The sequence below is a fragment of the Scyliorhinus canicula genome, chromosome 28, assembly GCF_902713615.1.
Source record: "Scyliorhinus canicula chromosome 28, sScyCan1.1, whole genome shotgun sequence".
Taxonomy (NCBI): Eukaryota; Metazoa; Chordata; class Chondrichthyes; order Carcharhiniformes; family Scyliorhinidae; genus Scyliorhinus; species Scyliorhinus canicula.
The window spans coordinates 11,931,240-11,946,917 of NC_052173.1; the positions used below are offsets into that span (position 1 = coordinate 11,931,240).

The window sequence follows — 15,678 nt, forward strand, 5'->3', positions numbered from 1 at the left end:
CTGCCTCCATTCATATACCTCTGCTTATCGCACAGAGCATGTTCAGCCAAAGTAAGCACAGCAAATGATCAGTATTACCTGCATGATGCATGACCTCTTGAGCCAATGTTTAGCGCCGCAATGCAGATGAATGTCTTGCTCCCAGCACTCATGCTTGAGATGCTGCCCAGAATCTGTTCATGGAGTCTGATCGTTAAGCCTCTCTTAAAGTCAAGCTTGGATGAATAATGAAAGATTTATTCAGCATCTCGGTGCTTGAACTTTGGAACACTGAATACAATGCAGCAGGGAAGGAAGAACTCCTCCAAAGCATTACAAATCATCCGACAACCTCTCGAGTGTACAAATACACACATAGAAACATAGAAATTAGGAGCAGGAGTAGGTTATTCGGCCCCTCGAGCCTGCTCCACCATTCAATATATCATGACTGATTCTCTATCTCTATCCATACTCCTGCACTCTCTCCCCATTCCCCTTGATGCCTTTAGAGCCTAGAAATCTATCTATTCACTTCTTAACTATATTCAGTGATTTGGCCTCCATGGCCTTCTGTGGTAGAGAATTCCACAGGTTCCCATCCTGTAAGTGAAGACATTGCTCTTTATCTCAGTCCTAAATGGCCTACCGCGTATCCTGAGACTGTGACCCCTTGTTCTAGACACCCCCAGCCAGAGGAAATATTCCTGCATCCAGTCTATCCAGCCCTGTCAGAATTATATACGTTGCAATGATATTGCCTCTCATTCTCCTAAACTCAGGTGAATACAGGCCTTGTTCACTCAATCTCTCCTTGTACGATAATCCTGTCATTCCAGGAATCGGTCTGATGAACCTTTTGCTGCACAGCACTCCTTTTATGACAAGTATATCCTTTCTTGGATAAGGAGACCAGATCTGCACAAACTACTCCAGGTGTCAGGGCCGGCTCAAGGTACCGGCAACTCGGGCAGTCGCCCGGGGCGCCATGTGCTAGGGGGCGCCATCAAGGAGTGCGGGTCCCGCGCATGCGCAGTTGGGCTGGTGCCAACCAGCGCATGCGCGGTGGCCGCCCTCCCTCAGGCCGCCCCGCACAAACATGGCGGATGGATCCAGGCTCGCCGGTGGTCACTCTGCCCCCCCCTCCGCCCCCCCCCCCTTCTACCAAAGTGGATAACTTCACACTTATCCACGTTATACTGCATATTTCATGTATTTGTCCACTCACTCAACATGTGTGAATCACCGTGAAACCGTTTAACATCCTCCTTTCAACTCACATTCCCACATTTCTCTTTCATAAATCCATGTTGACTTTGTCAAATCCCGTTGATATTTTCTAAATGCATTCTTTATAATAGACTCTAGCATTTTCCCTACTACTCACGTTAAGCTAAGCAGTCTGCAATTCCCTGACGTCCCTCTCCCTCCAATCTGCCGGAACTGTTCCAGAATCTACAGAATTTTGGAAAATGACAACCAATGCATCCACTATTTCCATGGCCACCCCCTTTAGTATCCTGGGATGTAGATTATCAGGCCCTGGGAATATATCGGCTTTCAGCCCCATCAATTTCTCCAGCACAATGTTTTTTTGTAATACTAATTTCCTTCAATTCCTCCTTCTCACCAGACCCTTGATTCCTTAGCGTTAATGGGAAGTTATTTATGCCCTCCTCCATGAAAACAGAACTAAAGTAGTTCTTTAATTGTTCTGACATTTCCTTGTTCCCTATTATAAATTCTCCTGTTTCAGACTGTAATTTGTCTTCACTAATCTTTTTCTTCACTAATATTTGTGCTCCTGTACAACAAGATTATTAATTAACCCCTTCTCATTGCATAATACCAAATCTAGGCTAACTGTTCCTGGGGTGGTTTCTCGACGTACTGGTCTAAAAACATTTCTCACACACTCAAGGAATTCAACCGCCACAATATTATTGCTAATTTGGTTTGCCCAGATTAAAGTTACCCATGATTACTGTAGCACCCTTGTTACATGCATCTGTGATTTCCTGTTTAATGCCTTACCACTAGAAAAAGCCAATTGACAACTCCCACTAATGTTTTCACTTCTTGTTGTTTCTGAGCTTCACCCAGACTGATTCTATATATTGATTTTCGGAGCCAATATCCTCTTTCACTATTGCACTGACTTAATCTGTAACTTACACCACCTCACCTCCTTTTCCTTTTTGCCTACCCTTCCTAGTCACACCAAATCAGGTGCAAGTGTAAGTAAATATGTTAAAGAATTACTCGAATGTGCTATATACAATGTGAAAAGTGTAACCATGAAGAGCTCATTCGTGCTCTCGGCATGGTGGCACCCTTTGCTCTCGCAAACTCCTACCAAGTGTCCCCTGTGTTGCCTAGGAGGAGGTGTAGGCAGGCTGCTCACTTATCTGTCCAAACAACAATGAGGAGCATGGTGGCCTGCCACGTCATAAAGGCACCAGCTGGGCGATCTCCTTCAGACTGAAGCTTCTGCATCTCTGCATGGGCACTAGCACCTGCGGCAGACAAGGCTCTGGCGGGAGTGGTTAGGAGGTGGAGGAAGATAAAGGTGCTGAGGAGCTCAGTGACCTGCACAGTCCTGAGTTGGCCTTCAAGCGGAGTTGCTGGGGTTGGCTGCTGGAGCATAGCAGTCGTCCATTCTAGCAACCACTGTGCCAACAGTGCGGCTGTCCTGTAAAGGGTATGCACCTCCTCATGTGTTGCATGGATGTCAATACTCTGAGAAAACTGATCCAGGCTACTGAAGGGGGCTTGAACTCTTTCCTGACCAAAGTGCTGCTTTTGCATCCACTCCAAATGTTGCTGCATGTATCTCTCCATGAGATTGGCCAATCTCTTATTGTCCAATTTCATGCAGTTGAGCCCCTGGAGCAATGTGAAGCTCATGGCGGAGATTGACACCTCCATTGGTTGGAGTTATATCTGGCACAAAGGAAGATGATTATGGTTATTGGAGGTCAATCATCTCAGCTCCAGGACATCACTGCCGGAGTTCCTCAGGGTAGTGTCCTCGGCCCAACCATCTTCAGCTGCTTCATCAATGACCTCTCTTCCATCATAAGGTCAGAAATGGGGATGTTTGCTGATGACTGCACAATGTTCAGCACCATCCTCAGATAATGAAGCAGTCCGTGTCCAAATGCAGCAAGACCTGGACAATATCCAGGCTTGGGCTGACAGGTGGCAAGTTACATTTGTGCCACACATGTGCCAGGCAATGACCATCTCCTATAGGAGAGGATCTAACCATCGCCCCTTGACATTCAATGGCATTACCACTGCTGAATCCCCAACATTCCGCATCCTGGGAGTTACCATTGATCAGAAACTGAACTGGACTAGCCATATTAATACTGTAGCTACCAGGGCAGGTCAAAGGCTAGGAGTCCTACGGCGAGTAACTCACCTCCTGACCCCCAAAGCCTGTCCACCATCTACAAGGCACAAGTCAGGAGTGTCATAAGACCATAAGACATAGGAGTGGAAGTAAGGCCATTTGGCCCATCGAGTCCACTCCGCCATTCAATCATGGCTGATGGAGTAATGGAATACTCTACACTTGCCTGGATGGGTGCAGCTCCAACAACACTGAAGAAGCTCAACACCATCCAGGACAAAGCAGCCCGCTTGATTGCTCCCCCTTCCACAAACATTCAAACCCTCCACCACGGATGAACGGTGGCAGCCATGTGTATCATCTACAAGATGCACTGTAGTAACTCACCAAAGTTCTTCAGACCTTCCAAACCCAAACCCACTACCACCGTGAAGGACAAGAGCAGCAGATACCTGGGAACCCCACCACCTGGAGGTTCCCCTCTGAGTCACACACCATCCTGACTGGGAAATATATCGGCCGTTCCTTCACTGTCCCTGGGTCAAAATCCTAGAACTCCCTCCCTAACAGCACAGTGGGTGTACCTACACCTCAAGGACTGCAGCAGTTCAAGAAGGCAACTCACCATCACCTTCTGAAGGGCAACTAGGGATGGGAAATAAATGCTGGCCTAACCAGTGATGCCCACATCCCGTAAATGAATTTTTAAAAACTTTGCAGTCCAAGAGTTTACACTGCCTCGGGGAACTCCATCATATGTCAACACATCTTTTGATGATTATCTAACTACTGTGCTGGAAAAGAATGACTGCTGAGGCTGCATGTTCGTGCCCACCAGTGCATCATCTTGACTTTCCTCTCTCTTCTGAAGGGGAATGTACACAGATGTCTCTGACTCTTAACACTTCCTCCTGCGGTGATTGCCACTGACTGTACACGTGGGATACATCCCTCCAAAGTGCTTGGGCGCGATTCTCCCAACGGGAGACAGTGCCGACGCCGGAGTGAAACCCGGAGTGTTTCACTCCGGTGTTGGAGGCCGCTCCTCGTTCCCGATTCCCCCCCCCCCCCGGGGGGCTAGGAGCGGCGGCATGTGAATCCCAAGCGCCAGGCCTTATTGCTTGCGTCAAAGCGGCGCGCCGGGAATGACGCGGCCGGCGGCGCCAAAATGACGTCAGCCGCACATGCGCAGGTTGGCCGGCTCCAACCCGCGCATGCGCGGTTGCCGTCTTCCCCTCCGCTGCCCTGCAAGACATGGCGGGGACTTGTGTGAGACACAAAATAAGTTATTTACGTATATAGCTCTTCTCATTGTCAGTGCAATTTCTGATGCGAGCTATTACCTTAACCATACTTGCGCTGCCTTTAAGATGCCTTTAGGATGCAATTCAATCCTTGTACTTCTTCTCATGCCAATGTCCTCTTGTGCCCAGCGACATTACAGCATGACCTGCACCATTAACAACTTGTGCCAAGGCGATTGCAACACTGCCTTTATCACCTGCGATTCACAATCGGCAACAGATAATTGTTCTAGTACCCTGGTAATTTCCATGGCCATCTATTCCATGGAACTGTGACATTCTTCACCCTTTAAAACATCAACAACAACATGAATTTAGGTTAGCCCGATGTATAGTGCATGGAATAATATTGCTCTTCACTGCGACTGTGCATTACAGACATTTACATGTGTTCTGTGTGTATCTACATGAACTGTGTACCCATGAGACTTGCATGTGTCATGTCTTGCACCTTAGGTGCAACACGCAGATGTGACCCTTCCCTCAGAGCTCTGTGTGGATGAGCCAAGCTACTTATCTTGTCAGCACACAGCAGGTCATTGAACCTTTTCCTGCACTAAATCCATGAGCGCTGATTGTCTCCTGCTGTGCTTACCGCAGCTGCAATTTAACTCCAGACCTCCTTGGTTGTGGCAGGGCATTCTGGCAGCCAGCTGGGCTCGTTTTCTGGACGTCTTCCAGCAAAACACAAAGGTCCTGGTCAGAACATCGTGTGGCAGCTGGACCTATCCCCTCCCCCACATCTCTTCTGTGTGACATTCTATCAATAAAAATGTATAACAAAAAGGGTTAAAGCCATTCAGATTACAATGCTCTCATTCATTGTGTCCTTACATGCACTAATCATTTTCATAATATCAATGATTACTGGTAACGTTTTGTCGAGAAAATGTTTCTGCACAGCTGCTTGATGCCATGTGTGCTACAGCTGTGACTGCAAGGTAGCATGCTGTGCTCCATGACCACTGGTTTCCTCCCTGTTACTCACACTGTTATGCTGTGACAGTGTGCAGCTGTTAAGGACCTGGTCACGGGTAAACAGCACATCCTGAGAGATGGGTGGACGGGATAATGAGCATGGCATTATTCATCATTCATCCACCCACTGTGTTTTAGCAGCTATCTGCATGACTGCATAATATCTGTACCAGGTAGCGATGGCAAAACAATGCCATATCCATGATTGTGGCTTGTGAATCCACTCCCATGTTTTCAGTAGTTCAGTAGAGCACATTTTGATTAGGCAGCAACAATTCTCCAAGTGACAATTCTCCAACATGAAAACCACATGAGGGACCATCCGCTCCAAAGTCAGCCAGCAATTGGACAACTTTTATAGCTTGGACAATCACCTAGTAAGGCAATTACATCGCCTGCAAGGCATAGGGACTTCAGCATTGATGGCTTACCTCTCAAATGGGGCTTTTTGAAGGCCTGCTTTTTGTCTGAGTCGCTCAAACCACGTTGGGCCCACTTCTGACCCTTACTAGTTCCAGGGTCACCCCCAGAAGTCCTATTCCAGTTGCCCCCTGTAGAAAATTGGAAGTTTGGGCTGTTGGAGGCCAGGTTTGCAAAGACGGGGGGCGGGATTCTCCATCTCTTTTGGTGAGGCGCGCCCCCGCCGACAGCAGGATTCTCTGTCCCGCCAGCCAGCCAGTGAAGTTTCCCATTGTGGGCACCCCCACGCCTTCGGGAAATCCCCGGGTGTGTGTTCGCTGCTTGCGTAACAGAGAATCCCGACAGTGGAGAATCCAGCCCAGGAATTCTCACGACCCAGGAATGAAAATCTGAGCTTCAGTGCTTAATATAGATTTATACATTTGTAAAAAATTGAGTACCATGTATAGGATGTAGGAGGATAGGTAGCTGATTGAAGTGGCACAGATGTAAAGATTTGTTCATTGTTTTTCAGTTTCATTTTCGTTTCTTATTATTATCATCTTGGAGATTTGCAAAGGGTGAAATAGACTAAGAACCTATTCCTAACTCTTACTTGAATCATCAAAATGGGCGGCACAGTGGTTAGCACTGTTGCTTCACAGTGCCAGGGACCCGAGTTCGATTCCCGGCTTGGGTCACTGTCTGTGCAAAGTCTGCACGTTCTCACTGTGTCTCTGTGGGTTTCCTCCGGGCGCTCCGGTTTCCTCCCACAAGTCCAAAAAGACGTGCTTGTGAGGTGAATTGGACATTCTGAATTCTCCCTCAGTGTACATGAACAGGCGCCGGAATGTGGCGACTAGGGGATTTTCACAGTAACTTCATTGCAGTGTTAATGTAAGCCTACTTGTGACACTAAAGATCATTATTAGTAAATGAATATACGTTTTTCGAATCTGTGAATATCTTTAGTGTTTCTACTTCATTTGTTTAGCTAGTAGTCCAGCACAGACACTTTGGCTGGGATTTTCCCGCCCACCTGCTGCAGATTTTGAGTGCGGACTCGAAATGTTCACTCTGTTTCTCTCTTCACAGATGCTTCCAGACCTCCTGAGTTTTCGAGCATTTTCTGTTTTTATTATGGCAATACGCTTGATACAGTGGTTTCTAAGGGGTCTCGGAACATAGGAGCAGGAGTAAGCCATTTGGCCCCTTGAGCCTTCTCTGCCATTTATGGCTGAGCTCCATGCCACCTTCCTGCACTATCTGCTTGTCTCTTAAAGTAATTGGACATTGGAGGTTTAGGAGAAAAATTTAAACATATGGTTTAAGAGGAAATGTAGCAGTACATATAGAAAGTTGGTTTATGGTTAGAAGAAACAGAATAAATGGATGTTGTTGAGCTTGGTGAAAGGTTTAGGTGGGTGCACCCCAGTGACTGAGCTGCAGCCACTTTTGTTCTGCGTATGAATGTGATTTGAACTTGTATCTCTTTCCTGCCAATGTAACAGCAGGTTTATCAAGCAGTGGCGGAGGCTGGGGAAGGATGGTGACTTCAGGGCACATAAACAGGTTAGTGCAATGGCTAAACAGGTATAGACATAATCATGAGGTATTGCACTTTGGAAGAAAGGAATACTGAAAAGCACTGAAGAGTGGACAAACAGAAAGACCTCGGAGTTCAAATATATATTCCCATGAAAGTTTGAATGCAGGTAGACAAGAAGGGAAAAACGGTCAAGCCACAAAGCATCAACAGTGTAAATTCACCAGGATGATGGCAAAAATGGAAAATTATCGGTCTGAGGACAGACTTGAGACTCTGGAACAGAGCAGTTGAAAAGGAGATTTAAGAGATGTTTGTACAGTTACGGATTTTGAATCGGCATAACTAGTTCCTCTGGTTGTGAAGTCAGGGCGAAAGGATCATTAATTTGAAATCCTCAAAGTAATGAGAACACACCGCTGCTCAAGTAGTTAAAGCTGAGGCGATTGTACTTCTTGAATGAACATTGGATAAATATTTGAAGCAGAATAATTAGTTTGGATTGCTTTAGCAAGTAGTCTTCTTATTTATTGTAAACTTGCATTGCTTTACAATTTCAGAAACATTAATACTAAAGCCAGTCATATAGAATTTACAGTGCTGAAGGAGGCCGTTCGGCCAATCGGGTCTGCACCGGCACTTGGAAAGAGCACCCTACTTAAGCCCACACTTCCACCCTATCCCCGTAACCCCACCTAACCTTTTTGGACACTAAGGGCAATTTATCATGGCCAATCCACCTAACCTGCACATCTTTCGACCGTGGGAGGAAACCGGAGCACCCGGAGGAAACCCACACAGACACGGGGAGAATGTGCAGACTCCGCACAGACAGTGACCCAGCGGGGAATCGAACCTGGGACCTGGAGCTGTGAAGCAACAGTGCTAACCAATATGCTACCGTGCCATGGGCAAGATTCTCCGAGCCTCCGCAGTCCCTGGAGAATCGCCTCAAATCGCGCGCGTGTTGTCTACGTGGCGCCGATCGGGGGCCATTAAAATAGGCCCCTGCGGCGATTCTCTGCCGACAACTGGCCGAGTTCCCACCGGCGTGGTTCTCTCATGGTCCCACCAGGCGCAAACATCGGCTGGCGGCTACGGACACAGTCCTCTCGGGGGAATCCTTCGCCGGGGGGGCCTCCAGGACAGCCAGGGTTCCGATCGGGGGCCACTGATCCGCGGGCACGCATGATCTGAGGGGGGTCTATGTTGTCGGTCCGCGGTGTGGGTCGGCCATGTCGTGCGCGTGGGCGACCGAGGCCACCGCCGTGCGCATGTGCAGACCTCCGACCGGAAGTGCAGGGCCCTCTATCGGCAGGCGGAGCTTCGAGGAGCACTGGGTTTCCTCCGGGTGCTCCGGTTTCCTCCCACGGTCGAAAGATGTGCAGGTTAGGTGGATTGGCCATGATAAATTGCCCTTAGTGTCCAAAAAGGTTAGGTGGGGTTACGGGGATAGGGTGGAAGTGTGGGCTTAAGTAGGGTGCTCTTTCCAAGTGCCGGTGCAGACCCGATTGGCCCTGCTAGCCCCCTGCAAATCGGAGGATCACCCTGGACTTTCTCCAGGTAAGTCCAGAGTGATTCGTGTGCATTTTCTCACGGGTGTGGGGACATAGCCCCATTATTATGGAAGAACATAGAACAGTACAGCACAGTACAGGCCCTTCGGCCCACGATGTTGTGCCGACCGTTCATCCTAATCTAAGATCAACCTAACCTACACCAGAGAATCCCGCCCCATATGTTAGTGTGTGGAAAGTTGTGAATGTGTAAACCCACATCTTAACATTCCAGGGCCTGCCGAGTCCAGAGGTAGCGATCTTTGAAGTGTCGGAAGATCCGGGAGTTCAGGCCGACGTCCTGGCCTTTGCCTCCCTGGTAGCCCGGAGACGGATCTTATTACTGTGGAGGGACTCGAAGCCCCCGATTGTAGAGACCTGGATTAGTGACATGGCTGGGTTTCTCAGTCTCGAGAAAATAAAGTTTGCCTTAAAAGGGTCAATGTTAGGGTGGCAGCCGTTCGTCGACTTTCTTGGGGAAAATTATAAATGTCAGCAGAAGCAGTATATTCCAAGGGATGGGGGGGGGGGGGGGGGGGCAGATTGTTGTTGTATGGTTGAGGGGTGTGAAGATTGGGCTGGGGTGGGGAATGTTTATTTTACCATGTTGATCATTGTTTTTGTTACTGTTATAAAAAATTTCAAATACCGTAATAAAATATTATATTAAAAAAACATTCCAGGGCCTAGTGCAACAGAACACCAACAAGATCTGTCATTCCTCCAGCACAGATTCTGTATTTCTATATAAAGCTCTTCCATGATGGAATAAGTTTACCTCCAATCATTCCCCACAATTGTACTAATTGTATTCCATTGTGTAATCTTCTTTAAGAGTGTAAAAACAAAAGCAGCTAATAGTGTGGACTTGTTTTAGCTGAGTCTTAATGATATGTTTTGCAGTCTGTGTTTAGTACTGAGTGATTTGATAGAAAGTCCTGCCTTGTGTAATGTTTTAAGAGCCTTCAGAGCGCATCAGCCTCATAAAAATAGCAGAGAATCTTTTGACTGTGGAACAAATCACAGGGTTTGTATGTTGAATAGGCAAATTAAGTTGACTGGGAATAAATATATGTTACCTTCATGTGTTTGTTCCCAAGTAGATTGCTACTGCACTTTCTTTCAGAGTCATGCATAAAAACTACAGGAAATATTTACCTTTTGTGCTATGTACCACTCAGTATCACATTTACATGGATGTGCTGATGTAATACTACATGTTTCCTTTAATTTAAGGAGTATCTTGATCCACAGCAGAATGCAGTTAACTGTTAATTTAACAAGAAATTTGGCAGACTCCCACCTTTATTGGATGAACTTGTTCACAACATAATTATGATGAGGAAGACAGTTTGGCCCATCTGATTCACCAATCCATAGAGAGCTTAAATCTGGTTCAACCCATTGGAACAACCAATTGTTTCTTAAAAGGTTCCAAGATCTTTTTGCCTCCGATACTATCTGGAAGATGTTTCGACGCTTTGATCACACTTTGAATGAAGAACTTTAGTCCGAAAGTTATATTTTACCAGTTTGAACTCTTGTTGTCTGGTTCTACTCACACGTCTGAATTTAAAACATTAATTTTGGGTTGCCATTTTAATTATTCCTTATCTTATACACCTCTGAAATGACCACTCAGTCACCTTCGTTATAGTCTGTAAAGCCCAAGTTTCTCCAATGTTTCCTTATAACTCAGATGCCTAACACTGGGGTACGTGTTGTGGCTCTTCGGAATATAAGAACAGGATTAAGCCATTCGGCCTGTTGAGCCTGCTCGGCAATTCAATGAGATCATGGCTGATCATCGAGCTCAACGTCACATTCCCACGCTACCTCCTTATCCCTTGATGTCGTTAGTATCCAAAAATCTCTTGATTTCTGTATTGAATGTACTCAATGATTGGGTTTACAGAATTATTCTGTAGGGTGTCTCTAATGTTTGAATGTTTCCCCTGTTTCTTGGTGATCAGAACTGGATGCAAACTCTGTACTAAAGCTTAATCATTAATCATTACCTCCTACATAAGAACATAAGAACTAGGAGCAGGAGTAGGCAAGTCAGCCCCTCGAGCACGCTCCGCCATTCAATACGATTATGATTAACCTCCTCTTGCCCTCAACTCCACTTTATTGCCTGTTCTCCATAACCCTTCAACTCATTACAAATTAAAAATTTGTCTATCTCCTTCTTAAATTTACTCAATGTCCCAGCATCCACTGCACTCTGGGGTAGCAAATTCCACAGATTCACGACCCTTTGAGAGAAGTAATTTCTCCTCCTCTCTGTTTTAATTCTGCTCCCCCTTATCCGAAAACTGTGACCTCTCATTCTAGATTGTCCCACAAGAGGGAGCATCTGCTCTACATCTACTTTGCCAATACCTTTTATCATCTTACATACCTCAATTAGATCTACTCTCATTCTTCTAAACTCAAGAGAGTACAGGCCTAAACTTCTCCATTTCTCTTCATAAGACAAACCCCTTGTCTCTGGAATCAATCTAATGAACCTCCTCGGAACTGCCTCAAATGCCACTACATCCCTCCTCAAATAAGGGGACTAAAACTCTGCACAATACTCCAGATGTGGTCTCACCAATGCCTTGTGCAGTTGCAGCAACACTTCTCTGCTTTTATACTCTATTCCTTTAGCTATAAAGGCCAAAATTCCATTTGTCTTGCTTATTAGTTACTATACCTGCATGCTAGTTTTCTGAGATTCATGCATGAGGACACCCAGATCCCTCCGCAACGAAGCACCTCTTACATGTATGCTATTGCTTTGGCTATAAATCAAATCTTTATTATTGTCACAAGTAGGCTTACATTAACATTGTAATGAAGTTACTGTGAAAAGCCCCTAGTCGCCATACTCCGGCACCTGTTCGGGTACACTGAGGGAGAATTCAGAATGCCCAATTCACCTAACAGCACGTCTTTCGGGACTTGTGGGAGGAAACCGGAGACCCCGGAGGAAACCCACACAGACACGGGGAGAACGTGCAGACTCCACACAGACAGTGACCCAAGCCGGGAATTGAACCTGGGACCCTGGCGCTGTGAAGCAAAAGTGCTAACCATTGTGCTTCCGTGCTGCCCTAGATAGTTTAGCTGCTCTATTTTGGTTGGACACTGAGACTGCTAAAACGTCAAAATCAATTTGAGCTTAATCATTTGTTATTTCAGCATAATTGATGCAGCACCTAGTTTTCTCCTTTCAAGTGTTCGATGAACGTTGCTTCTCTGTCTGCTGCTGTTGATTGGGTCCATTTTGTTGCTGAGCCCAATTGGGTCATTATGATGATTCTGGAAGGACTGCAGGAGGTTTCTGTGTGTATTTTTTCATCATGGCAATTGTCCTAAAACATCCTACAGATACTGGAAACTAAAAAATGGATAGCAGTTGCCATCGTTAGTTTTTTTTTGTTTTTTTTAAATAAATTTACAGCACCCAATTATTATTTTTTCCAATTAAATGGCATTCTTTGACTTGTGGGTTGGGAGACCCGTGCAGACACAGGGAGAATGTGCAAACTCTACGTGGACAGAGATCTGGGGTCGGGATTGAACCCGGGTCCTCGGCGCCATAAGGCAGTAATGCTAATCGCTGCGCCAACTGTGCCGCCCCCATTGCCATCATTAGCTGATGGTCATTTGTTAATACACATTAATGGATGGAAATGGGGTCAAACCTGTGCAGGAGTAGGAGAAATGTTGTTGGAGATAATCAAAAGTGCTGTCAAAGAGAAAGGTTTTGAGGAAATGGGGAGAGATGTGGTGAGATGAAGAGATTTGGGAAGAGAATTGCAGTTTGCAATGCAGTGTGAATGTGTGGAACACACATCAGAACCAATCAACAAAATTCAGTTGGAGCCTCATTCACATTGTGATGATTGTACTTGGAATTGAGAGTGCTTAATGTATAATGTTTATATTTTTCACCTCTTCCTGTAGGACATAGGACCTTGTATGTTGGTGTGCGTATGCCTCTGGGTAGACAAAGCCACCGACACCACAGGACCCATGGATCGAAGCATAAGAAGCGAGATAGAGTGAAGGATGCCGTCCAGGAAGAAGGAAAGGACAATCTCACTTACGGTGAGATACATTGCAGCTTTTCTTTCACTGTAAAAATTTGAGTAGAATACCTATGAACTTACATCAGAATTTCAAAGCTGCGAATCAATATTGTACACAAATACAAAAATACATCTAAAATGCCACTATTTTTCATAAAATTTGAACCACAATGTGGGAAAAGGAGGGTGCATTGTACATGGAGAGGAAGTATTTTTGAAGATTTGTTGATGATTTAGAAGTTACAGAAGAATCCAACATTTTCTCATTGGTTTCTACTTTCGTACAGTGAACCCTTTCTGAGCTGTTGTTTGATAATGTCTTGGCATTAAGTAGAAACTTGAAATGTAGGATATGTTTTGGCTAAGACTGCAGGCTGTTGTTTTACATTGCATGTCTGCAGCAACGCTGTACTTTTGACTATTCCTGTACTTTTGACTATTCCTGTTTGACACAGCTGACCTCCTTGAGCCCTACCTTGCTTGGACTGAACAGAGCTCCCAACTAATGGGCACGGTGCAGTGAAATAAAGTGAATTTGCTGGAGCATTGGTAATACAACAAACAGAGTTTGTTGTATAAGAGCAATAGCTCTCCTGTGCCAATGACATTAATTACATTAATTACATTAAGTGAAATATGCAGTCCACAAACACCAGGTTAGATAGGTACCCTCATTGGCAAAGATGTCTCCTCTAAGTGTTGAGCAAGTTTTACCGAAAACAAATGAAGTTGGCCATGTTTTGTGTTTCACAGGCAGCACTATTTCCCAAATAATTAACTATTAAATTAGTTACAACTGTTCCACTTTTACTATTGATACTGTGTGTCTCCGTCCTTTCCCAATCACACTGATTTTTGAAATCTTTAGCTGACATTTCGGTCGAACGTTTCTTCTTCTAGATTCAAATGCAGATGATATTCAGGTTCCAAGGAATTCCACATTATACATGATGTGGAGATGCCGGCGTTGGACTGGGATGGGCACAGTAAGAAGTCTTACAACACCAGGTTAAAGTTCTACATGTTTGTTTTGAATCAATAGCTTTCGGAGCGCAGCTCCTTCACCCGAGGGCTAGTGATTTGAAACAAATCTGTTGGACTTTAACCTGGTGTAGTAAGACTTCTTACTACTGTTATAGTCAGAGGCATAAGGGGTACCCCAATTTTCAATCATGTAAATTTGATGCATTGTCTATTATTTTAATAAACATTTTATTGAGGTATGTTTGGTATAGTAACAACAACAAAATAAACAATATACATGAAACCATAAGAATAGTGCAAAAGCCATTTACCTCTCGTACAGGTCCCTCCCTTATTGACCCCCTACTCTAATCTAAACTACTCCCCCCCCGGTCCCCGGTAGACCATCCTCTATCTCACCTCCCAGCTCCTCCTCCCACTTGCGCTTCAGCTCCTCAGTCTGCGTCTCCTCCGACCCCATAAGCGCCTTATAAATGTCCGAGACACTCCCTTCTCCTACCCACCCTCTGGAAACTACCCTGTTCTGAATCCCCCTCAGCAGTAGGAGCGGGAAGGTTGACACCTGTTTACGAAGGAAATCCCGCACCTGCAGATACCTGAATTTGTTTCCCCTCGCCAACCAAAACTTCTCCTCCAGCGCCCTTATACTCGGAAAGCCCACCTCTATCAACACATTCCCCATCCTCTCAATCTGCGCTCTCTGCCATAACCGAAACCCCCCCCTCCCCCCGTCCATACACCCCGGGGAAAACTAGTGATTATTAAAGATTGGGGCCCATACCGATGCTCCCACGGCTTCCACATGCCGCCTCCACTGGCCCCAAAATCTCAGGGCCACTACCATTACTACACTGGTGGAGTACCGTGCCGGCAGGAACGGCAGAGGTGCAGTTATCAACGCCCCCAGACTGGTGCCCTTACATGAAGCCGCCTCCATACACACCCATGCCGACCCCTCCCTCACCACCCACTTCCTGATCATGGCTATATTAGCCGCCCAGTAATAGTTGCTAAAATTTGGCAGCGCCAGCCCGCCCTCTCCCCGACTCTGCTCAAGCAATACCTTCCTTACTCGCGGGGTCTTGCCTGCCCAGGCGAAGCCCGTGATCACTCTGTTGACCCGCTTAAAAAAGGACCGCAGAATAAAGATGGGGAGACACTGAAATACAAATAGGAATCTCGGGAGGACCGTCATCTTCACCGTTTGCACCCTCCCAGCCAGACACAACGGAAGCGCGCCCCATCTCCAAAAATCGTCCTTCATTTGGTCCACCAGCTGGGCCAGATTCAATTTATGCAGCCGGTCCCATTCCCGCGCCACTTGGATGCCTTCGTAATGCTTCCATTGTCTTAACTTGCTGGCTGCCTCTGTGCTCACAACAAGGTTATGAGATTGAAATGCACGGTGATTGAAGCAAAGCCATGTCAACATCTCAGATAAGGCTGGATAGGTGGCTGGAGGAAAAGGGAATAAAGGAATGTGGCACCATGG

At 46.0% G+C, this 15,678-nt stretch overlaps 1 protein-coding gene across 3 annotated transcripts in view; it reads left to right on the top strand.

Annotated features, from left to right (window-relative positions):
* Window positions 1-15,678, top strand: part of LOC119958117 (electroneutral sodium bicarbonate exchanger 1-like) — a 259,631-nt gene that overhangs the window by 130,228 nt on the left and 113,725 nt on the right. For all 3 annotated transcript variants that reach the window (XR_005458961.1, XM_038786362.1, XM_038786363.1), the window contains exon 3: window positions 13,078-13,221. Coding sequence is in view for 2 of the 3 variants with exons in the window: in XM_038786362.1 (XP_038642290.1) it covers window positions 13,078-13,221 (144 nt within the window). In the remaining variant the exon portion in view is untranslated. The remainder of the gene's footprint in view (window positions 1-13,077; window positions 13,222-15,678) is intronic.